General features: G+C 37.1%; 1 protein-coding gene across 1 annotated transcript; it reads right to left on the bottom strand.

The window, feature by feature from the left end:
* Positions 1–1793: 1793 nt before the first annotated feature.
* Cht10 (Chitinase 10) lies at positions 1794–25599 on the bottom strand. Its single transcript, XM_076113405.1, has 52 exons — positions 25513–25599; positions 25266–25325; positions 21693–21841; positions 21502–21604; positions 21348–21424; positions 21219–21268; positions 20930–21136; positions 20641–20841; positions 20441–20549; positions 20177–20357; positions 19793–19978; positions 19589–19708; positions 19341–19464; positions 19084–19261; positions 18861–18960; positions 18710–18785; positions 18440–18628; positions 17935–18197; positions 17487–17708; positions 17025–17226; positions 16823–16929; positions 16403–16622; positions 15884–16087; positions 15357–15530; positions 14870–15025; positions 14293–14481; positions 14006–14086; positions 13609–13797; positions 13129–13304; positions 12701–12938; positions 12470–12585; positions 12135–12378; positions 11725–11901; positions 11214–11425; positions 10693–10971; positions 10232–10429; positions 9719–9918; positions 9227–9634; positions 9009–9142; positions 8422–8633; positions 7959–8094; positions 7717–7859; positions 7335–7520; positions 6721–7012; positions 6173–6342; positions 5513–5647; positions 4703–4842; positions 4236–4375; positions 3844–4055; positions 3313–3591; positions 2898–3080; positions 1794–2702 (listed from the first exon to the last, which is right to left on the bottom strand). The coding sequence occupies exons 2-52, from the start codon at positions 25287–25289 to the stop codon at positions 2439–2441; spliced, it is 8955 nt and encodes a 2984-aa protein (XP_075969520.1). The 5' UTR covers positions 25290–25325; positions 25513–25599; the 3' UTR covers positions 1794–2438.
* Positions 25600–26676: the final 1077 nt, after the last annotated feature.

Consider the following 26676-nt stretch of genomic DNA (forward strand, 5'->3'; position numbering starts at 1 on the left):
CGCGTGAATATTGAACACTGGCCACAATAACTATTTATCTTTTGATTTCAAATGATAATTTAATGTGATATCTTGTTATCTAATACAAGTGTCTATCTGAGTATAATTTAATTGAGCACAATACATCAGAATACACATTTTTCGTCGGTAAAACTTTATTGTAGTTAGACTTTGGTCTCGCGAAATATATTGCGCAATGAATTCAGAATATTCATAAGAAAAAGTAAAGTCATGAGCATGTAGCGTAGGTCGTCTGTAGCACAAAATTTAAATATTTTCAATCGATATTAAAAGAGGCGATTGACCTCATTCAGTAAGTACATTAGTGCAATAGACAGACGATTAGTTAATTAAATCTTATCAAGTCGTGTCAATATTTTTCTAGTGTTAGCTTAGGTTTTCCCAAATAATCTGCGATTATTTAATATCAAATAATATCAATAATATCAATATTTGTCATCACTTACAAACTGATTTTAAAACACTTGGGTGAATGCATGTAATTGCATGTGCATATATTATTTATGTAAAGACAGTAGAGCGTGCACCTATAGAGATCGTATTATTTAAAATTGCTCGTATTTTTTTAATAAAGTAAATGACAATATATTTTTATATATTTCTAAGTATTCAGCCGATATGACATCACATGCGTGGTTGTGGTGCAATAGTGAATCTATTTTTCACCAATCATCACTATTGTACAAGAAAAAAAAAAAAAAAATCTTTGATAAATATGTAGTTTCAGTTATAGTTTTGTAGGTCTTATCCATGTCTGATATTATAATGATAGTGAAGTTATAAATGTGACGTAGGTTTCACATGAATGAATGTAAGTATGTATTAAATAGTAGCAGTGATAGCCGAGTGGTTTAAGTTGGCACCTCCCACGCAAGTGGTCGCAGGTTCGAATCCGAGGCAACACACCAATGACTTTTCGAAGTTATGTGTGTATTAGAAATAATTATCACGTGCTCCAACTGTGAAGGAAAACATCGTGAGGAAACCTTGCATACCTAAAATTTGTTTAATACATTTATTGAGGGCATGCAAAGTCCCCAACCCGCACTTGGCCAGCGTGGTGGACTCAAGGCCTAACCCCTCCCCCTCGTTTGGGAGGAGACCCTTGCCCTGCAGTGGGACAGATATGGGTTATTAAAAAAAAAAAATAGTAGGTAGGTACCTAATTAATATATTCCTTTTCGTACCTAACGTCTGCACTGTACGTTTATTTATCATTATTCAACAGTATTGTAATTACATTTTAGCTGTGATATTAAAATCTATACGTATAATATATCTAACGAAAAGTAAATTAAATATTTATTATGACATGCTTAGATAACGTGGCTAAAAGATAAAATGTTTTGCACAGAAGAGCTGATCATAACTTTTAAACTCTCGCGTTGCATGTTTAATGTATAATACAATACGGGAATTAACGCGAACACAGAAGAGCTGAATTAAAACCGACTTGACTTTTTGTATTTCATTACAAATATAATTAGCATTGCTCGTGCCTAGGCGACTCTACACTGTGTCGATAGGGTGCATAGGGTATGCCAGAATACGCTGTAGTATGCTAGAAGTATGCTAGAAGTATGCTAGAAGTCTCATATCCAGCCATTGTTAAGGGTAGGATTTATTTTTTTATTTGTTCTCGGTGTACTCAACTGTTAAAATACATACAAAGAGTTTAAAATTATTCGCTCCTCGCCTTTATTTCTCCTTTATGAGTTAAGTTGCCTGGAACAGTCAGTTCATTGTGTTGCATGGTAAGGTATAATAAAAAAACAATGTAAAAATATATCATTTATTTTTAGGCAACTTACACTTGTATATTCGGTTCGAGATTCAGTACAAAGATCTAGATCTAGACACTTTCAAATTTTATAATTTGTGCATCATAAGGAAGTAAAGATAACGGAAACACGAGGTAACTGTCGACTTATTATACTTCTATTTAATCTTGTACAATACAAAGGTAATCAGTTTCTTTTCATTAGTACTAAGTATATCCAAAATTATTCCTTGTACTTTTACTTAAATCGGTAATATTAACCAAAGTTAAATACTAAACAATAATACCTATTTTAAGTTTTAGTAAACCGTCAAGTAAAAATCAAGGAAAACACGAGGTGACAAAATATTTCTTACGTATCAAAATATATCACAATCAAGTCTTTTAAGCATTCACTCCTAAAATAGTCAGGCATTTGTTAAAAACGCCTTTTGGTTTATAGCATGCTATTAAATTTCACAAGATAACAGTTGAACGCTGCTTAGCAGGAGATCAAGGACCCGTCCATTCTTTTAAACATATAACTACATTTTATGAGTTTTTCATTTCTGAACTTCGGAAGTTCGGCCCACTCCTCTACGTTTTTTAATTCACACTATAAACCAAATAGATGGCAGTATGGAGCTACGAAGTAGTTCTACGCCGCTGGACACGGCTCTAGTTCCATATCAGGCTCGAGTAGTCCTCGTCTCAGTGCAGTTAGTATGGAGCACTTGGAGCGTGCGTCGAGGTCGACGGCCCAGAGCGCGGCGCCCCTCGCCCCGGCGCGCTGCAGGGCGGCACCGGCACCGCGCGCCTCCTGCATACTCACGTAAGAAGCCCACTGGTCCCCGCGCACACTGAACGTACCCATCGATGTACTACTCTCCTTCCATTCCCCTGAAGATAGACCTTCCGCAATCTGTGGAGTACAATCGTGTGTAATTTTGCGATTCATGCGTAATCTTATCTTGTTGCAACTGATTTTTTATAAAGATATCTGTAAGTCTTGAAGATAACATTATACCAATAAACATTGTACACATAATTTCACACATAATTATAAATGAAAACGTTTCTTACTAGGCAGTTTGATTTACGTAATTTCTGCACTCACCTCTTGGTATGACAAGAATCCAGGTACTTTAGTGTAAGGTCCAGGGTCTCCAGCGCCAGTGACAGGTGCTCCCAGCACGTTGTTGGCAGAAGTACGCAGTGTGTAGGAGCGAGCGTATGCTGGTACCCCCATGACTAGTTGCCGCGGAGGCAACACACTCGTCCAGTATGATAGAGTTGCATTCTATGTCAAAAAATAACATGTTAATTTTAAGACTGGAGGTAGAATTTATAAACATTATTCAGCATGAATTTCAGTAATTGCGAATGCATAACTGTTCACTGAAAATATACGATTTAGCCAGACGCTATTTGCAGTGCGAATTTAATTTATTTTAAAATGTAACTGTTTAAAACGTTTAAAACAGAACTTTGAACAGAAAAAAAAACAAAGAGTATTTATAGACAAAACTTACCAAACTATATCCTCCAGACTCGCGACTAGATTCTAAAGGTGCCAATAACGCGGTCTTTCCAGTAGACGAGGCGTAATAATCATTAGCAGCAATGGAAACCCAGTCTAGCTCAGTGGTAAGAATATGTGCCTTGTATGCTAGGGCAGCTATTTCAGGACAGGCTGACACCATGGCTGATAGCTCCAAGTCGTAAGGTCGAAGTGTGCTGGATAACTCTAGCAGCAAGTCACCGAAATTATCTCTTTCGCTGGTGTCTACTGTTGAAGATGTGCATGGACTCTGGAAAATGAGGAAACATACATCATCATCATTGGCCTGTATACATCTATTGCAGATGATGAATGGATAAATTATGATTAACACACTTTTTATTAAATTACATTGTAAGAATTTGGTCAATTAATACTGAAATACGTTGATTTTAAAATCAATTTAAGCCAATTGATATTAAATATTAATGAACAATGTTGAATGAGAAGACACAAGACTTAAATCAATAAATTAGAGCTAGGATAAAAAACTTGTACTTACATGTTTACAAGCAGGATACTGCCAAGCGATCTGAACTCCGTCGAAGCTCCATCTTTGTACGAATTTCAACACAGAGTCTACGAAAGTCTTTCTGTTCTCTGGACTTGAAACCATTTGACTCCATTTCCTATCTTCAGAGTCAGTTAAACCACCTACTCCGATGATAACCTTCAGTCCTATCTGCCGTAGCTGTGTTAATTTTCCGTAGAAATCTAAAAAAATATGACGTGAATCTTAGAGAACTTTCAGCAGGTTTTATCAAATATTTTTATAATATTTTCAGTTCTAAAAACTTCTGTTTACTCAGAACGCAAAAAATATTTTAATTAGGTATCTTAAATATCTATTTTTTGCAGTCGTTTATAATTAAATGCGTGAACTTTTTGACTTACCATTTTCAATATCTAACTCTGGGTTGCCAGGTACCAACTTGAAGGTTTCGTCGTCGAGATGAGCCCATGCGTAAATTATGTGTGTGCAGAGAGAGGTGTCCATGTCTAGTTGACCTGGTCCGTAACTACCTTTACCTGGTCTAGAGACAATAAAAAGGTAAAAGCGTGAGAATTATAAAATGTAAGTAGTTGAAAATATTGAGTAAGAGTGGATGACTGTGGGGTTTGAGATATAGTGCAGACAAAATGTAAATAGCTTTTTGTGTTAAGGCCATTTTCGTGTGAGGTGGTCGTTCCGTTGGCTGGATTGGTTTATCCAACAATCTGATCAGCAGAGACCAGGATAAAAATCCGGCAATTTGGGACTGTTAGTGGCTCCAACCACTCTAGTTGTTTCAAAATAAACTAAGAATATTAAGAAAAAGCATTCATTAGTTGAATATTGATATTATTTAAGTTTACTTTACCTGTAGTAAGCCCAGTTAGTGAAGTAACATCCCACGATGGGTTTGTCTTCGACCGGCACCTCGACTTCTTGCACTCCTCCCGTCAGTCTTAGAGCTGCCTTTCCTTTGCAACGTGCCTTCTCAGGCCAGTCGCAATGATTCTGCACATAGAAATTGATAATTATGATTATTCTTACAAACCATCTATTTGTAGGTACTAAAGAAGAGTTTGTTTTCTTGAATGCGATAATATCAGTGATATTTAAGAAATCATTTAACTTTATAAAACTTTGCATGATCCGCGAGTATTTTAACATAAGAATATCGTATGTTTTGATTTCACAATCTTGATTTGTGAAGGATTTAGAAAAGAGATAGATATCGTGAATATAGAGTAAGTATCTGTTCAGTATTCTTATCGAAAAAAAGGTCTATTTTTATTTAGGTACATATACGTGACCTGATTGCAATTTGAATTTTGGTCAAGCAATTAAATTTTATTTTTACTTCGTACCTATGCAGTAAAATCGATCTTATCGTAATACAATAATCGTAAGAAAGTCATAAAGATCCATGATTTCTGTTGAATGCATTCATAACCATTAAAACTTTATTAATACTGAATATTGTAAAGTAATAAAATTGCATTATTACCAGCAAAATATTTGGACTGCATTTGGTACAATAACATTTTTATAAGGATACAAAAGAATCATGATGTCGTAAAGTTTAGTTTATAATTTAAACAATTAAAGTAAGAATTGTTTGTTAAGGATTATATTATGAGTACCTACTTATATTCAGGTAAGGTAAAATAAATCGTTAGTTTACCTTAGCCCAGTGCAGCGGCTCAGGACATCTGAGTTCCATCCAGTGTCCATTGAGACACAAGTAATATTTACTGCAGTCTGACATGTCTGCCTTGAACACGTTTCCTGAGCACGAAGTACCTTCCAGACTTGGACCCTGAAATACGCAGTTATTATTTAGACATTTATTTCACTGAAACGAGAAGACTTTTTCATATTAACTACAAGGTTGTCTAAACGAAGGCGACCCCAAAAAACAATTGATGGTAGATTTAACAAAATACCTCCGACAGAATTGTGTCGATAAATCATTTCCACTATTATTATTGACCTATTTGTTCTACATAGAAAGAAGGTAATTTCCTCAAAACGGAGGGCTAGGTGTTTAAGTTAATAACTGAGAAGCTAAATATTAGGTTGGGTAAAAAGTCTTTTCGCATGATAGTACGTATGAACTTGTAATAAAATCTCTTTGGCTATAGTGTTTGTATCTGGCTGGTTTTGTTTTTTTTTTAATTTTTAATGATACAATTTCATACATGTATACTATAATGCGAAAATACTTTTTCCCTGACCTAATATTTCTTGTAGTTATGAAACGATAACATATAATAACGCCATTTTTGTACTACATTCTAGTAAATAAATGATTAGAATTTGAATTTGAACGATGTTAACTCACACTTAAATCGGTGTCAATGTCTGTTTCATGTCCTGGGTGTTCTTCTGGTTCCTGCGGCTCTGGCTCCGGGATGGTGTCGATCACATCCACCTCTGAATCTGGTATGTCAGGTACTTCTTCAATATCAGGGGTTTCTGGTATTTCTTCTACACTTTCTTCCGGCGCTTGTACTGTTGAATAGAACAGATAGGTTTATGGTGATTTGGATATATTATACATATATTATAAAGTTATTATTCATATTAAGGTATAAACTACGAACTACTTAGGAATGTATACATACTGGGTTTTGTCAACCTTGATTATAAATAGAACAAACTGGCGCTCATAACTTTTGATATGTAATACGATCTGGGAGTCGACGAGAATTAGCAAAGAAGTTAGAATCAATAGATGAATTTTTTTTTTAATTTCTTGCACCAGTTTTTTTTGCTAGCCTGTATTATGTATTACCCCACTCAAGGACAACTCAATTCTATCCATCATTTTTAAAGAAGTAAAATTAATTACAATAAATATACTGTTAATTGAGGCCACATGATACTTACTGTCTTCAAGGGAGCATCTCGGAGGTTCATCAAGACCACGTAGAACATGATTGATGGTAGCAAGTAGAGGTGACTTTCCACAACCACAGTACCTTCCGCTAAAGTCGTCCAGGTCTAGGGACCAGGCCATACCACCTCCAAGACCCATAGCACGAACGTATTCAGCTTTGTGACGGACCATGAAGTCATCGTCGAACGATACCCACTGGTCTTCTATACTGGCGTATGGACCCATACGGCCACCGGGGTCTCTGGTTACTGACCAACCCTTCACTCGAATGCGATCACAAATCTGGAGGAAAAAAATAGTGATTATTTGTAGCAACTGGTTAGCAAAACATTACGGGTTGATCCTGTATAATGTGCAGCTATAAAAGTCGCTTAACAATTCATATTTTCAACACCTCTTTAATACGAAATTTTAATAAGTACTTAAACAAAATCAAGTAAAATGCGTTAGAAATAAACACTTTAGTCAATGTCAAATGTTTTTTTCCATCATAATATGCAAGCTTCAGAATATGGAGGTTCGAAAAGTTTTATAAATTTGCAGCTGACTGTATATAGGTGCTTGAATAAACAAGCAGAGATATAAAATTCAAGAAGGTACTTACTTCATAGAAAGATAAGAATCCTCTGGCCCTAGTCTCGTCTCCGGCTTCTCCTCCCGCGTACGATTCTGCTCCGAGTCCATTACCAGCGTTTTCTACCAGAGAGAACGACTGACCGTAGAACGGCACACCAAGAATCAGCTTTTCGGGCGGCGCTCCTTTGCTGATCCAGTAGTTTACTGTAAAGTTCTGCAAAAGGACACAATTATAAAAACATTAAATCACTTTTAATGTATAATAGAATACGGGAATTAACGCGAACACGCATTTTACCTTAAAATGCCTAACGTTAAGTAGGTCTTCTTCTGAATCTTAATTTCGTAAAAATTTTGAATTTCATGATTTTCTGTTAAATAAATATTGGCAAAATGGCAGTTTTCCTTACCGTGTTCAAAGTTTTGTCGCTATCATATTCGCTTGCGTACATCGGCGAGACGTGGCCAGTCTTCTTATCCCATTGTCCGTGGTAGTCGTACGTCATCAAAGATATCCAGTCAAGGTTTCTTGATAGTGTTGGTACATCATATCCTGGAGAAAAGCACAATACGATAATATTTTGCGACTTTTTAAAATACGGTTTAGGTTACTTTGTTTGGGGAATTGGTATACATGGTGTCTTTATTTTACCTGCATCGATCACTCGTTTGCTAGCCGATACTGCAGCAGATAACAATAGACCACGAGGTTTGAACGCTGCATGTAGTTCCTTCACAAGACTGGCGAAACCTTGCTTGTCAGAGCTTGGGCCCTTTTCACAGTTTACCTGTACAAGAAAAATAGCAACAAGTCACTTAATTGTAGAAAAATAAATGAAGCATGTATTGCATGCAATGTATGAAAATAAATGAAAAATAATGAGCTCGAATTTCGAGCTATGCTGGAATTTCGAGGTTTTTATCTATCGGTAAGCTATCACACGAGAAAAGATCATTTCAAGCAAAATGCTCTTTTTTCATTCTTTAAATAAAGTATACATTTTTTTAAGATTGAATTTGAACCTTTCGATATCTTCGGATTCGCGTAAGGCGTTTATAAGCTACAATAAAGTAACAATGATTTTTATAATTTTTACCCAGAATTCGATACTCACTTGCCAGCACTTAGGATACTCCCAATCAAGATCCAATCCATCAAACTCATACTGTTCAACGAAGTCAAGTGCATGAATGACAAACTTTCTTCTCGCTGAGGCACTGTTCACCATTCGCGAATACTTGTCACTGGCAGAGTCGTCCCAACCTCCCAATCCGAGCACCACCTTTGCACCCTTGCTCTTTAGGGATACAACTTTCTCGTAGAATTCTGGAAGAAAGTTGAAAATTCAGAAATCTGCTGCACTTATAATAACACATTTTTTTGATAACGTTTGTCATATTTATCTCGATCAAATGGTTAAATAGAAGCGTTCATTTTGAACAGAGGCGATTTTACACTGCTACCGACTATAGGCAACCGTTTAGCTATCGACAAATTATGTTGTGTGAAATTCTGATCCGCTAGTACCGCTAGCGGGTGCCGTAGTTAATACTTTTGCAGCACATTTCAAATGTCAAACTCTGGATGTTCGATAGTACCAACAGTATAGTATAACGCTACGCGTAATCTACATTACAAAACATAGTCAAAAATCTAATCTATCTATCTTCTATTTGTAAAAGAAACTCAAGTGAAACTTACTGTTCTCCACATCGAGCCAGATATCGTGCGGCTTGATCACAAGACGCTTAGTGTCGAGGACGGCGAAAGCGTAGACAATGTGAGTACAGAGAGCGGGATCGATATCACTCGGAGTGAACTTGCCAGGACCAGGCCTAGAAGAAATCGTTCATTTCATAAGAATTTTCTTTTACATAAATCCATTTGGTTCTTGAATTTAAAAGTGGTGCAATAATTACCTGTACCAAGCCCAGTTCGTGTAATAACAAACAACTTTGTATCTCTCCTCTGATGCAGAGCTAACCGTTGTTACCGGTCTCTTCGTCGTATGCACTGCTATGTCATCCATCTGCGTCGACTGTGGTCGTTGGGTCGTTGGTCGAGTCGGTCTTTGAGTTGTTGGACGATAAGTTGGCCTCTGCGTTGTTGGCCGAGGAGTTGGACGCGTTGTTGGCCGAGATGTTGGGCGATAAGTTGGTCTTTGGGTCGTTGTCTTTGGTGGTATTACTTGAATGTCATCGAGGTCGTCAATGTCTATTGAATTTGGCGGCTCCAGGATTGGATCAGGTAGACTGTCGTCGTCTAATCGAGAGTCAAGTAAATTGTCCTTGATGGCGTTAATGAGCGGATGTTTTCCTTGACCACACCTAAATATAATAGAAATGGTGTTATTGGACTTCTTATACAAATAAAATACATTTTAAAATAAGCGATTATCTCGGTAGTCTTACCTGTTCCTAAAGTCATCGAGATCCAGAGCCCAAACCATACCTCCAGCGAGATTCAATGATTTCATGAAGTTCACCTTCTTCTTTATGATTTCAACATCATCAAACGATACCCATTGGTTGCCCTTGTATGCGTACGGTCCCATTCTGCCGTAGGGATCCTTGACGACTTTCCATCCATTGTACCTGATGCGGTCACAAATCTGAAAATTACGAAACCAATTAATGGAATCGCGTCTAATGGCCGTGACTAGTGACTCCAATGTACTCTGGTGGCTTTATGACCATTTCTAGCCATCAATAGCATAGATAGAGGTCTTAATCATACCATCTTTGAAGGACGCAATGAATTAAATTATTATTAGTATAATTTATTATGTAAAGAGGGTCGCCTGAAATTGCGTTTCCTTGTAAAGGGGGCGTTAGTTCATTAAAGGTTGGGAACCTAATGCTTTATAGTCTATAGCTATAGGTAGTTTCTCTAGAATATTATAAACCATGATATAAATTCCTTACCTCATAATAAGACAGGAAGCCTTTAGCTCTAGTATATTCGCCGGCTTCACCACCAGTTCCAGCTGGCGTGTTCAAGCCCACAGCACTGGAGTACGTAGCATCACTCTCCAAAGTAAATGTCTGTCCATACATCGGCATTCCCATAACCAGCTTATTAGCTGGAGCACCTTTCTCCATCCAGTAGTGTATGGTGTAGTTCTGAAAAGAAAATATTATATAGATTATTAATTATCATGAAAGTAAAGTTCTGAAAGTCATTTGAAAATATTTTGGACTATTTTTGAGAGCAACGTGGTGAGGAAAAATATGTCTTTAGATTTTTTCCTTGTTAGTTAAGTGTTTGTGCGATAAAGAAAATGTCTACAAGTTGAATTAATTTTTACAGACTTTTCAAGCGTAAAATACTCAAATAGTTTCAGAAATTCAGTCTTAAACGAGACATAAGTTTAAAAATCACTTACCGCGTTAAAGTAAGTGTTATCATCATCAGGGTGGTAGTACAATGGAGCAACATGTCCAGTCTTCTTATCCCACTGTCCGTGGTAGTCATAAGTCATAACAGCGATCCAGTCCAGATGGCGAGCCAGTACCGGCACGTCATAGCCAGCGTCTATTACCTTCTTGCTAGGAGATACGGCAGCAGATAGCAGAAGACCCTTACGTTTGAAGACGGCGGACAGTTCGAGGACTAAGTCTGCGAAGGCTTCCTTATCGGAGTCTGGTCCCTTTGAGCAGTCAACCTAGAAATTAAGAATTATGAGAATAGTGTCAATTCTTTGTCACGTGAACTTTATAATATTTTTGTTAGCGATTGACGTACAATGGTCCTTAAACGATTTCCATTTTAACAATCTTAAAAAAACTTGTCTAAAAAGTGTCAAATTGTATGAAATCCTGATGCCGTATTTTGTTATTAAATTGCAGTCGTGACTCAAAGTTATGAAAGTAATAACATTTTAAACGATTTCAATTATATTCTTACCTGCCAACACTTAGGATATTCCCAGTCGAGGTCTAATCCATCGAAGTTGTATTTCTCGATGAATTGGACTACGTGTGTGACGAATCGCGCACGAGCGGTGGGGTCATTCACCAATTTGGAGTATTTATCACCCGCTGAGTCATTCCAACCACCGATCGCTAGAGATACCTTGATACCGTATCTTTTGTATTCCACCACACGTTCGTAGAATCCTACGAAACAATTTAAGAGGTCAGTTGTACAAAAAAACGCTGTACTTAAACGTTTTGTAATCCGGGCCGTATTGTAGTGCACCGATCATGAGGTCTTTAACTTGATTAGTATTTGTTGTTCAGTAAAGTTAGACTATTCAAGCTTGACCTGAAATATTGTTGTTGCTGCCAGGAATTTGAAAATTGGTTTGTTTCTTGTTGCAAGAAACTAACTACGTTTTTACCACACTGTAGTGTTTAAAGCTACTGTTTATTTTAGGTGTTGAAATATTATAATAAGTAACGTGCATAGTTCTTACTGTTATCATAGTCGGACCAAGAGTCGTGAGCCATGATGAGTCCATCGTCTCCGAGCACAGCGAACCCATAAATGATATGAGTACAAAGTGTAGGATCGATGTCTTCTGGACTGTACTTGCCAATGCCGGGACGATACCACGACCAATTTGTGTAGTAGCATACGAGCTTGTATTGCGCTGAAAAAATATTCATGTTAAAATATATACACATAAGAACACAGATATTGTAGTTAGAGTCAGAGGCGTAACTAGAATTTTGGTTTCCAGAAGGCAATATAATGTTTTGGACATGCAATTGATCTCAAATGAGTCTTATATCTAGTATGAATCAGGATACAGGAGTCAGTAAAGTCATTTGAAGGCGTTTATACATCCTCTGGATAATCATGAGTATTTAAGGCAAAACTTACAGTTCAAGAGTGCAGGCTTAGAGTTGATAGCAGGTTGAGTGCCAGAAGACGGCAGTGCGATTGGCTTCGTTGGTTTAGGATATGTATGGTCATGGCTATGTTCATGATGATGGTCATGGTTTGATACTTCGATATCATCCATTTGTACGGGTTTAGAAGTGGAGGTCGAAGTTGTGGTGGTCGTAGTAGTAGAGGCTTTGCGTTTACATTGAGCATTCTTTGGCCAGTCGCAGATTTTCTTTTCCTGTAACACATTACGAACGATAAAAATACCTTCTAATCCATTTTCTTACAGATTGTAACAGTAGATGATGAGGATTTTGTCATCAACTTACCTGGTTCCAGTGTAAACCAGCGCTGCAATCAAATTCTTGGAATTTACCAAAGAGACAGTGCAAATATCTTGTGCAGTCCGATGGCAGTGGAGCATAAGAACCGCTTTCACAGTATTCTAAAATGTTTATACAATAAAGTCAATACGCCATTTCTTCACGGGCCATATACATATGCTCAAAAATTATTGTTTCTTAGATAGGACCCGAAAAATATAAGAATTTTTTACTTACTCGGTGGTTCTTCTTGAATCTGCATCAGGGTAGACTGTGAGTTACTAGCGTCCATGATGGGAGCCGAGACAGTCTGTCGTTTGTCGGAACAGGAGCTGGCGCTAGGGAAGTCACACTGAGAGTGATCAGGCCTCCATACGAGGCCAGGAGCACAGCTCTGAGTGATCAACATGCCGTTCACGCACACGTAGAATTTCTCGCATTTAGGATGTGGATGGTATGTTCCTGTTGTGCAACCCTACAAACAAAGATATGCATATTTTTAAAACTTGTGACCTATTAATTTGTTTTGAACTTTTTTATTCAGATGTAATGTTTTTGTTATGAAAGAAATATATTATACGTAACTTTTCTTTGTTTCGAATCATGATTAGCCAAATCTTTAGCCATAACTTAATATTTAATTCGAATACAAAAACATTGCCTACCTTTCCTGGTATTTGCGCTTCATCAACAATAGGTTTCTTGGTTGTAGTGGCCGGTCGTCTTGTGGTGGTCGGACGCCTAGTTGTGGTCGTCGTGGTCGTTGTGGTCCTTCTTGTGGTCGTAGGCTTCCTTGTACTTGTGGTAGTTTGAGCTACAGGTGATTTTGATGGTTTGCCCACTGATAGAACGAAAAATAGTAATAAGTTAAGTAGGCTTAAGTTTCTGTGCGAAAAATGTGTTAGAAAAACACAATGGAATTGAAACTCTTTTGTTGCGAATTGCGATGGACGACGTTTTTTTATATTGTTTACACATTAGCTATAGATCGTCTTTGCAATATAGTATCAACCAACTTTTTCAGATACTTTTTAATGAAAAAGTTTTACTTAAGGTACTATCATTTCAAGGAAAGTTTGTTGATCTTTAGAGCTACCTCAAGTCATTGTTACTGAGGAACAAATTCGAAGGGTAATTGTATTTACCTTCACACATGGCGAATTCGACCCAGTCACATCGCTTGGTGCGCCTGTCCCAGTGCAGGCCGGAGGGACAGAGCTGTTTGTGCCAGCGTCCGCCCACACACAACATGTAGGCGTCGCACGTGGTCGCTGGAGCGTGCACGTCGCCGCCACCACAGCTTGAGTCTTCTTTTGGAGAGTCTGAGTGTTGCGCTGTTAAATAATGTAGGGGTTTAATTCACTGTTTTCTCGAAGTGACTGATTAGTACAAAACGAATTCTGCGCTCAATCAATCGCGTAAATCGGTCAGAAGAGAGTTTTTATGTGCAGAAAGTCGTGTGACGCTGCAATGTCAAAGTAGGATAAAAGCCTTAAGCCTTGTACGGTACAATATTACGTTATAAGTAAAGTTAAAACTTACGTTTGGATGTAGTTGTCGGAGGTCGAGTAGGAGGTCTCGTGGGAAGTGTAGGCTTAGGCGCAGCTGTCGTAGATTTTGGTACTGTAAATATTAATTTCGTATTAATTTCATTTCTTAGCAACGTAATTTCAAACTATGTATATCTTGTAGCTTGTCCAAAGCAAGTTAAAATTCTTAGTATTCCTATTAACATTTTTTCATTGATTTATTGACCCTTAATAATCGTTTAATTTCCAATAAAAACAACATTATAATCGCCAAAACATACAAATTGTATGTTATTTTACCTTCGCACTTGGCGTACTTGGGCCAGTCGCAGTGTTTCTGCGTGTTGCTCCAGTGCAGTCCGGGCGCGCAGTGCTGCAGGCGCCACACGCTGCCGTCACAGTGCAAGTACGCGTTACAGTCGCCCGCTACTGCGTTGTACTGTTCTCCCACACATGGTGCCCCGTCTGATGGACCGTCTTCTATCGAGTCTGTGTTAAAAAGTAAACGATTTACAGTTCATTGCATATTATTTTGTTTGAAATATGTCTAGTAAAAACAGAGGCATATATCGTGGCTAAATAAGTATTGGTACACTTAAAAAAAGGCAATGCCAAGTCACTGAACAGATTTATAAGGTTTTCAAGACCTCTTCATCAACTGAAAGCACGCTAATAGACACATAGCGTAACATTTTAAACTGAAAGATTCCAATTTATTGGGTAGACTGAGTTCTATCAATAAACTCCACTAAAAGTAATCCTTTTTTAAAGGTCTTTTTGTAGATGGAAAAATAGGATATTTTATTGTGGAAACTCCGTAAGTTTATTAAAATGTGGTATGCAAGTTATAGGACAAGAAATAATATTTTCAACTTACCATGTTCAACATGTTCAGTGGTAGGTTTAGTTGGTCGTTGTGTTGTGGTGGTTGTGGTCGTCGTCGTGGTCGGTCTGGTGGTCGGCCTCGGCGGTGGTCGTGATGTTATCGGAGCTAATGTCGTCGTAGCTGTACTGGATGCACTGCTTGATTGTTCTATAATCAACATTAAGTAATTAGGCTCACTGTATATGACAAACTTTGTATACTATTGTACTATCTGGTAACTAACAAAAATGAGGCGATGAACTGATAATTACAAGTTAACCCATGTCTTTTCTAAGAACAAAATCTAGAAATTAGTCTCAAGTAACATAATATAAAGTCTGTTTTGGGTCGTCAGTTAAGCCTTTAAAGCATTACGAAGACCGTCCAGCAACATGATTTATTTCAAAATTGTTTCAGCAGTCTGAGCTAGAAAGCATTATAGTCAAGCAGTTTTAATTCGAATGTATAATATTTATATGTATATCTATTAGTGCCATACCGTTGCACTTAGCAAAGCTCGGCCAGTCACAGCGGTTGACAGAGGCAGCCCAGTGCAGGCCGGGAGCACAGCGGTGCTTGCGCCATTGTCCTCCCTCACACTGCAGGTAACCTTCGCAGTCGCCCGGCGCTGAATGGTATTCACCGGCTGTGCATGGAGATCCTTCTATACTGCCTGTGAAGAAAATAAAACGCACAATTATTTGATGAAATATCGCACATTTTTTACTTGTCGGTGGTAAAATAAGTTGAGGTTTATAATCGCATTTTATTTCCTAAGTTCAGTATTTAGATTATATTGGGAGTCAGGAATCTTAAAATAAAATTTAATTTTCATTTTCTAAACAGAAATATTATACTATTTGACAATTAAAATAAACTACAAGTTCTGTAGGCTCTACAAGTTCGGCTACTTCCAATTATTTTCCAGCTCTTGCTACAAAACTACTCATATCAAGTAATGATCCCTCTATTTTTATATTAGGCTTACAGCTCGTTTCTGAATTAGTTAAAGAATTAAAGTCGTACCAGAATCAGCTGGTGCCGGTGGTTGTTTAGTTGTAGTAGGACGTTTTGTCGTTGTTGTGGTAGTGGTAGTCGTGGTCATAGGTGTAGTCGCCGGAGGCCACCAAGTTTGTTGAGTGGTCGGAGTTGTGGTGGACGGGTTCCAGCCAGGCCATGTTGTTGAAGTGTGGTGGTCGTGGCCTCCGCCTGAGCCGCCGCCGAGAGAACCTGTTAATAACATTCAATTAGAAATAGCCATCTAATAGCGTAAGTACTAATCCACGCATTCATGTCAGATTTTCCTCTGGTTTATTATTACAAAAACAATGTTGGTTCGAAGAAGTACGATACAAAGTAAGAACCAAATAGGCGAAAATTCGAGTTTCTGCGTATTTGTATCTACAATAATAAAATATTATCGTTAAATATGTCATATGGTTTTTGTCGAGTAGAAAACCATTAAAAAACAATTCACGCTGAAGTCCATTCCATGTTTGAAAATGTCCTAAAAGTTTAATGTGTCAGTATTAATATGTTCCTTACCATCAGACTCGACAGTGGTAGTAGTAGGCGGCATAGGAGTCACAGGTTCAGGCGGTCGTTCACAGGCCGTGGTGGGCGGTGAAGGCACACTGCGTCCGAGCGCACGTCCAGCAGCGCGCAGCAACGGAGACGGTTCGGCGCAGCAACGGTTACTGAAGTCGTCCAAGTCTATAGCCCATGCTGTCACACCACCCATGCCTTGACGGAGAGCCCATTCCACCTGGGAATGTAGTAAGTAGATGCGAATGTTTAAGATGATGAATGGATGATAGTTACTCTTTAACACCAAAGCTATTGAATACAATAATACAATTTGGCACACAGATAGTTTATACCCTATTTAAATGGATAGAAAGATAGCTATCAGTTGCTAGTTTTAGGTTTAAGATCCAATAGAGTTCTATTAAGATTAAGACAAACCTTTTCAGTGATAGATTTCGGATCGTCGAATCCAACCCATTGGTTGTCAGAATGAGTGTAAGGTCCAGCGTTCTCCTGGCGGCCAGTCTTCCATCTTAGATTCTTAACTGTTGAAAACGAATGAAGAACAATACAATTATTCAAAGTTTATTTCAAAATACAAATCGTCACATAAAGGCGTTTATTCATTGTTTGAACGTACTTCTGTAGCATATTTCGTAGTAAGCCAACATTCCAGGTTGTTTGGTAAACTCTCCCGGTTCGCCAGGACCGGCTGCGGGTGACCCAGGACCTTTAGCACCATCAATATTCTCCAGCCTGTACGATTGTCCGTAGAATGACAAACCAAGAAGCAACTTCTTAGGATCTGCTCCACCACTGATTATTGCTTTGACAGCGTATTCCTGAAATTGGTTCAAATTAGTAGGTACATTATCTACTATATAGAATAATCAGAAAAAAATAAGGTTTTAACGTAATTTCGAACGTTAAATAGTATTTAACGCCTAACAAATTTATAGCAAGTACTATAAGTGAAAAAAGTTCTTCAATTTTTTTTTACATAGCTTAATATCAATAATCCAAACCAAAATTGATTACTTATGAGATATAAATTTGGAATCTCTCCACAAAATCCCATTTTTGTTACAGTAAAAATACTTACGATAGAATAATAAGCCAGTGAGTCTTTAGGTGATGGGATCAACGGTGTGTGATGACCAGTAGATCTTTCCCATCCTCCGTGGTAGTCGTACGTCATAGTGCTAAGGAAATCTGCTGCGTCTGATAACACAGGTAGATCGTACGCACTCTCGATAACTTCTTTGTAACCAGAAAGAGCTACTCCAAGTTCCATGCCGGCACCGTGTAAAGCTTTAGATAGTTCCTGTAGAAAAAAAAAAAAATGTGCGTGTAAACAAGTTAATACCTAACTTCTTGCTTTTTTAATAACCCCCGGTTTCTGAGGTACATTCAGCGGCAGTTTATTTGTTCAGTAGCGTTTAAGCTCATATGACAGTTTGAATAGAAAAACTACCGCTAAATGTACGTACCTCAGAAACCGGCCATAAGAGGTGTAAATATATTAAAATAAGGTAGTTTATACCACATACCTGTACAAACTTAGCATAGTTAGCCTTGTCAGATACAGCACCCTTCTTACAGTTACTCTGCCAACAAACTGGATAGTTCCAGTCCAAATGAAGACCCTTAAAGTTGTAAGTCTTCAAGAAAGGTATCAACTTTTCAATGAACTTGCTGCGGCTTGCTTGAGATGAAACTAAGCGAGAGTATTTGTCGCCGGCGGAGTCCGTCCATCCTCCCAAACCAAGGAGTACTTTAACGTCTCTTAAGGAAGTTACTCGTTCGTAAAGATCTGAAGCAAGAAATCGATATATTCAGTTTATATTTATTCAGAATTTGAATTAAAAGATATCACCCTATAGAATATCGTAATTTAGTGGAATGGAAAAATATATTCCGTATTCAAAAGTATCAGGTGGCAGTCGATACGAGACGAAAAAAAGAAAAAAAGAAGTAAAATAGGTACTTTAAATGAGAATCTTTTTCGACAAACAGGCCCACCTAAATAAATTTAAATAATGTCTTCGAACTTACTGTTAGTGATGTCTGCCCAAGGATCGAATTCCTTAGCGATGAGATCATCGGGTGACAGTGAGGCGTACGCGTAGATAACGTGAGTGCAGAGCCTAGTGTCAACATTTTCTGGTACAAACTTGCCATCTCCACGACGATAGAAAGCCCAGCTTGTCATATAGCAAACGACTAGCTTGTCACTCTGTTTACCTATAAAAAGAAGAACATTAAAACTAGGAAGTGTTTTTTACTAAGTATACTGTATTTTTAATAAAAATTAATGCTACTTACTCTTCTTGCTGTCCAACTCAGCGACGAAACGTTCAGGATCTTTGCTCGCAGTCATTTCCTTTGATGGATCATTCCACTATAAAAAAACAGTTTCAAATTAAATCACCGTTTTAAAACTAGATCGACAAATTTTAGTGAGGTTGGCACTTACTTCAAAATCGTTTTCGTAAGCCTGTGATAGGAATCGTGCGGCATCTTCAACGCTTATTCTGAGGCTCTGACCAGGCATACATTTGGCTACATCTTGGTGACTGTAAAAAATAAAGTCATATAAATAAAACTTATGTACAACATTCCTCTAGAATAAAATCCAGAGTATTGTGAAATATATAGCATATTTTGTTGTAATGTTTTATATCATTCAAGATATATACCCGCAGAATCCAGTGGAAGGATCGTAGAGGCGTTCGTCCTCACAAATCATTCTGTAACTGATTCCCCCGGTACAGAAATGGAAGTGTGCACAAGACTCCTCGTCAGACGCTAGGTATGCCTTGTCCGTTTCACAAGCACCTATCTTCAAAGACGACTGGTCGGTCAGAACTGATTCTCCTAGAAGAAAAATATACGTTAATGACTACTCATATATTTGGCTTTTAAAGTTCTTAAAAATCATTTTTGTATTTCTTACCATTTAATGTAGTTGAAATAGCACTGAGTATTGGGAATGGTTGACCACATAGTCCTCTAAAATCGTCCATGTCAATCGACCAAGCTGCTGCTCCAGCCAAGCCAGTGCTTATCACGAATTTCATCTGTAGAAAAAAAAATACATTTAATATAGTACGGATCAATTTTATATACATATAGCAGATCTTGAGTGCAACCGCACCCATGCAAAAAGTTCCACAAAATCCAAAGGGTTTGATGACACGTTACCTTTTCAAGAATAGTATTGGGTGTATCATAAGTAATCCACTGGTTGTCAAAAACGGCGTAAGTATTACCCGCTTCGTCTGATCCACTGCTGCCTCTACCTTCGCGTTCCAACATACAGATCTGAAAAATAAATGAAAATCAATTACCTGAATCTAGATAATCGTTTACTTAAGTATTGTAGTTTGTTGTTAAAATAATTCTTACTTCAAAGTATGCCAGTAATCCTTTGGTCTGTGTGTAAGATCCTTCTTCGCCCCATCCACTGATCGCAGCTCCTGGGGCTGGTAACGTCGACGGTGCAAGAGTGTAGCTGCGGCCAAACAATGGAATTCCTAGCACTAACTTCTCCGCGTTCATTCCGTGGCGAAGGATGAATTTTACCATGAATTCCTGTTAAAATCATAATTATTTTTAGATTATAATACCTACCTAATTAGACAGATAAAGTCAATATATATTTTTTTCTCTATAATAAAATATTTCTAATATGAAGCAATGACTTTGACTACACGAAATATTTACAGCCAAGGGGAGGGAGTTCGACGTAAGCTTTTTTATATTGCTGAATTCTGTATTAGTCGTTCTTACAATGTTATCATATCTTTGGTCCCGTGATGCTGCGCCAGGATCTTTATGTAGAGCACTGTGTTGAACAGCTCTCGTCGGAGGATCGTCCCGTTTGGCGTGAGTCATGTCCCAAGCTTGTAAGATTGTGTAGTCTGTAGCACCACTTATAGCGCTCAAGTCGTAACCATCTTCTATTTGATACCTAAAATATTAGATTTTATGAAATTAATAGTGTTCTACTAATACTTTAGTAATAAACAATTTTGGATATTGAATGTGACATACCTAAAAGGAGGTAGAACCGTGGAAAGGAGCAATCCATATGACGAGAATTTCTCCCTCATTTCGTAAAGGAGAGCTGTTAAAAGCTCTCTTTCCCTTTCATCCTTTTCACCTGCAATAGTTTGTACAATTAATAGTGACACATTCACAATAACAATACATATTATTCTATATGTAAATAGGTACTAAGAATGATAACTTACCTGCGTAAACCCAGTGTAGGTCAAGTCCATCAAAGTCATGGTCTCTCAAGAAGTTGACAGCACTATCGATAAACATACTTCTTCTAATAGGTTCTTGAACCATTTCACTAAAAAGCCGGTCTGTTCCCTCACCGCCCACGCTGATCATTACTTTTAAGCCGTGAATACGACGTTTCAAACCAGTTGCAATGCGATATCCACCTGTAGCGCGGAAATATACATTTAATAGATCTTGTTGTGGGAAAACAGTTATACGATTGTTCACCATGACCATTGAAACTTTGCATACCTTTAATAATGTCATAATCCTCATTAGAAGGAATAACAGCGTATGTGTGTGGATGCATTGTAGCGAACGCGTAGTGTAGATGTGTGCAGGACTGTGGTATGAGACCAGCCGTGAACGCTAGAGGCGGTGCTCTGTACGCTGCCCAAGATTGCATGTAGCATACCACGAGACGACGAGCAGAAGGTCCTCCTACCGTTTGTTGCATTTCTACAAGCAAAAATGTTTTCCATAGAAAATATTTTGACAAGATACTTAAATAAAGAGAAATTAAACCTTAGATCTTGCGTACCTTGTAAGTTTGCATTGCCCAGCTGCAATCTTTCATCGTTGCGACTGCCGCTATAATAAAAATAACTGGGTTAGGAAAGGGCTCTATATAATCATAAGCATGTTAAGTACTAATTATTTATTTGCTTACTTATTCAGGTAGTTTGCAGCTCCGTAGTATAGCTTGTATCCGCCCAGATTTTCTATGTGTGAAATATCTTCGACGTCCTGGGGGAAATTTAACATGGTAAGAAGACTATTTATTGGATATACATTACATGTAAGTGTGGAGTATGTATAGCTACCTCAACTAATTTAAACGAAACTCCAGGCTCAACAAGGGATATGGGTCGTTTCTCTACGGCATCACGTAGTGGCAGTCTTTCGTCTCCTTCATCACGGATGCTCCTGCAATGCAAATGGCGTAGTGAGTTATAGTGAATTGTTATGTGCATAATAAAGTTCTTTAGTGCATAAAAATGTTCATGTATCTTACCTTAACGGTATGCTTTCGACGGAGGCACGTATCGGTGCAGCTATTGGGTCGTGTTTTGGGATCGTCTCCACGGCACTTCTGGCGAACGTGGTCACACCTGCGCGCGGTGACGCCAGTGCGTACGCGCATAGCGCTAACGCTAGAGCGCACTGCAAATAAAAAAGAATCATTTATTTCTCGAGTATGTAATATAGCAGAGCACAATCTATGAATAACTTAATACCATATTTTAACTGTATGATAATTTACAAACATTTATAAATAACACATCACACATTTTATATAGCCAAACTTTTGTTAATTTTAATTCTTGACAAGAACCAGCTATCGTGTTTTGCATTAAATTCGTGGAGCAGATGGCTCGGAGGCTGACGACCTTTTATAAAAAACCATGTGTAGATCTATAACAATACAAATAGGTATCAATTACTTGAGGACATTTAAATAAAGCCTGTGATACCGTTACAGAGAATGTAAAAAAGTGATTGTAAAAAAAATGGTCTAGTAACGTCTTTGAAGTTAATGAATCAATTGGTGAAGTACAAAGGATCCATTAATAAAGATTATATGGTTTTTCTACGTGCGGCGCCGGAACTGAAAACATTATGAAGTGTAGGTGGTAGCGGTCATTGACCTATCGATCAAGTATCGCACTACGCCTTTGCGTAATTTACATAACTTGACAGAGTCAAGATCAACACTTGAGACTGGTCCGCTAAAAGTTTGTGTATTTTCCATTTTATAAGTCTTTTTAGCTATAATGTCAATGCCCGTAGTTTAATTCCATATGTTCGAGAAAAAAATAAACAGTTATTCTATTGATTTGTGATTTTCATAAATTATTTGTTTATAAATTATATTAATAGTTTTTTTTCAATGTGAGTCATTTGTCGCGTATCTTGACAGTCAAATTAAGTGGGTTTATTTAAGATTTTATTAAAAAGCAAATTAATTTGCAAACAAGCTATAATTCAAAACCTTTTAACACCTGTAGAAAGAGTATTTAGCATAATATAAGTTGTATTTTTGGGTAATTTTTTTTTAACGAATCCGGTGTTTATTGAAAGCGTTAAATATATTCATATAAAAAGTATACACTAAGCACTTTAGGCTAATATTGAGTTTTAGTCTAAACTCTAAGATAAATGAGAAAAGGCCAATAACGCTTTGCTCTATGGGAATCCACTCCGAAACTAGATATAATTTCCTTCCCTCTTTATTTGATAAAATATCACGTTTTTTCCTTTTTGTCGTTAACGACTATCTACATCCTGACTATCAAAATACCTGATTTATCTAACGTCTTTGTCATGTCTTTTGGGCGCGGGAAGTGATCTAATAAATTACTATTAAACGATTTCTAGTACATTGACTCGAGTGGTTCGGAAAACAACACAATTTGCATACAGGCATCAGAGGCAGGTAGCCGCGCCGCTGGCTGCGGGGTCATCGTCATCATCCCAACCAGTCCAAGGTGTTCTCGCGTGACATTTCGCCGCCGATTAGGACTCGAGCTTTTATTTTTACAAGTTTTTGGGCTCGATATTTGCGATAATAATCACTAATAAACCACCCAGCAGTGTTATTGCCCTAATCAGCCCATGCAGCTCATTTACTTTATGGTCAAAATATCGGTATTAAAGTGATACAAAATGGCTAATTTGATGCAAATCAGTCGCAATAAATTTTCACGAATTGAATCCCAATGAACTTTGCAAAATAACAATCACATGCGGACATCATACCTGCTCCATATATTTTTGACATGGGTGTTATTTTTTGTAGCGAGTTATTTATTAGGATAAAAACTTATTTAAATATAAATAGATGGCAATTTGGATAGGAGGCAAAAGGACAAGTAACATTTACTGACATTTATCGGTGCTTGTCTTTCTAGATTTTTTATGAATCATTATATACACATTCCTTTAGTATGTAGGAAACTAGAAGAATCATACGAAATGACATTGTGTTTTATATGAAGGCCAAGGGAGCGACGCACGCGTGGCCGTCCCTGTGCGTGCATCGCATACCACCTATATTAAATCGTCATGACTATAAAATGGTAATATTTTTACAATCAAGTACCTGCATGTACATGTAGAACACTTAATATAGTTCCCATATATTTTTTATAAGGACTTATAAAGTCAATTTCAAGGTATAGCTAATATTGCAAATTTTAAAATAAGGGGACTGTCTGTTTAGTGGACGAAACAATGTGTGGAGACCTTTGAAGTGACGGAATCAGGTTTATTAAAGCTGAATGGATTTTCCGCCCGCCGAGTAGGCAAATGAAAAAGAATGAAGTTTATTTAACTGCAGAATACATTCAGAAACACCGGATTTCTGTATAATATAGAGTCGTGAAATGTCTAATATTGTCATAAGTTTTTTGTTAAATGTCGAATCTCTGAACTAATATTGAAAGAGCACCAGTCAGTAATTAGGCACATAGCTACCTAACTGCAAGTAAACAATGCATAAATTGAACGGTCAAATGACTCATGGAGATATTAACTTGTCAAAAGATGTCACTTACACAAACTTCGCATGAAATTAGTCATTGCTTTATGCATGCTTTTAAACCACAGTTACCCGAGCTACGACAATAACATGTTTTATATTGACAAAGCTTATTTTCGCGTCTTAAAAGTACTTAATTTAACAACCGACGTCTTGATAAAACCTCAAGTGGGAACATTTGACCATAATTTACCGCTACCTAGACGAAAAGCCTTTCAAATTCAATAACACGTTAACTGAAAGTCAATACATTATTGTTAAAATTTTAAGAGTACGCGGCCTAGTTAGGCATTTTGGATATATCGATAATGATGTGGTTCCTTTGTAACATTTTTTTATAAAAACACCGCTATGTATACAAACTTAAGTTCATTCGTTAATTAATAATATACAAACAACATTAATTGGAATGATGGAAGAAAAATTATAGCAGATAAAATGATTGTGTGCATAAAAGGTCGGGTACCGGTTTAAGACTAAGTGCTCTGTTTGGTTAATTCTGATCCCGGTTTTACGACCTTGCTCCCGACCACGTGTGCCCTACTGCCTCGTATCATACAGGTGTACAGCACTTAACTTTCCCATATGACTTTATATATTTATAACAGGGTATTCATGCCGTGCATATGTAATGAGCCAAACAGACACTCACTTATTTCATTGTCGTCAATTTTGGGACAGTCCAACGTACGTAAAGTGTTTGGAATAGTGTCAAATATTTGGATTTTGGGAGAAACAGTTATATTAGCAACTTTGTATATTTAACAGATTTAGAGTTCATTCCACTTGACATAAAAAACATAATAATTGCTCATCCTATTAACCTCAGACTGATATTAATGCGGTATTAATCAATAACATCGATGTCTTTGACAGCCTAATTTTATTACGCCATAATTCATTTTGAAAAACACAATTTTATTTTTATTTTTATTATTATGAAGACTCGATCGAACCTTCTCAGGTTTATTGCGATCGAAATATGACAAAAAATAATTGGAGCGCAGGTATAATGATGATTAAAAATAAGAGCAGGAAAACACTTACCCAGACTGTAAAGTTGTGCCCCATGACGGGGATACTTGATCACTTTTGTCAGCTTTTTCTCTGAAAATAATAAAATGTATTACTCAACAAATGGACTTCCATATAAGTAGTTACAGATGTTTTATTTACTTTGATGGGTTTTATAAATAAATAATTGTTTGTTGATAAAGATTATATTAATTTACTTTAGATGATTGTACTTTGTAATTCTGTTTGTTATTTCAAGTGATTATATGTTTCAACTTACCTATTTTAGAGTATCCAATAAGTTAAAATTAGGGTATAAATATAACACTACCCCTTTGTGGTCGTTGAAGCTGCGCGTGCGACGCGGGTCTGGTGCGACTGAGCGGGCGGCGCGCGCGTTACCTAGTGTTAAATACCCCGGTGTCATCGAGCTTCGCGTCGCACCTCGCACCCACGTTTGTGCACAACTATCATTGATGTTTAGGGACATACTTAACAATCGAGAAATGAAGATTACTTGTTTCTAAGAAGGCCAGAACACAAGATTTCAATTATATCCTCAACTTAAGAGTGACATTCGATTTCGTAGATGATAAGTTCAACTACTTTTTGCCGGTAGGAAATCTTTTATGACGATCTATCAGAACTGTAGATTTAATTTTATTTCAATCTTTAATATAGAAGTGTTAAGATTCTATATTTTAAAGGTAAAATAAATTTTGCTCTCCTAAAATTTCGTGATTAGGTAGAGCAGCAAATATGTTTGGCAAATAGTAGAAACCAGTTAAGATTTATGGTTACCCTAAGACAAGACAAAATGTTATTACTTTATACTACCGGTTCCTATGTAAGCTTTTTGTTTTTTTAAGGATCCCGTAATCTAATAAGAAAGATTTCAACGCGTGCAGCTTTGACATTTAGACGATAGTTACTCGATTTCGAAGAATTCTTCAAGCTACTTGATCATCAACTTCTTGGGTTAACGTAACTACAAATCAGTGCTTGTCAAAGAGGTTAAAAGAGCTATATATCTTCAAACTATTGAATATTTTTTTTAATTTATTGATTAAGCCCTTTCCATATTAGAATAACACGTAAAGATTTGATATTTTCGAGCTAGTTAGTGCAATTTAAATTAAGGGTGCTTTATATATTATAAAGTTCAGTTATTGGTAAATAATATTGTATAGCATCTTGGACCCATTTGTGTAAAAAAAGGTATGTAATTGAAACAGTTTTCTTTTGTTGCTAGGTATAAACGCACATATGATTCATAGCTTCGTATTAGATAAAAGTTATATAAAGCATAAAATACCGTTAAATACCTCTATTTCTATTAGAAAAAACAAAATCTAGGTATCGGTCACTCATAAAAAAACAAGAATGCAAATTGTCAGTTCTGCTTTGATACAATTTTTATAATTTTGTTTGTGTCGTAAACTTT

The sequence above is a fragment of the Anticarsia gemmatalis genome, chromosome 4 (genome assembly GCF_050436995.1).
Source record: "Anticarsia gemmatalis isolate Benzon Research Colony breed Stoneville strain chromosome 4, ilAntGemm2 primary, whole genome shotgun sequence".
Classification (NCBI taxonomy): Eukaryota; Metazoa; Arthropoda; class Insecta; order Lepidoptera; family Erebidae; genus Anticarsia; species Anticarsia gemmatalis.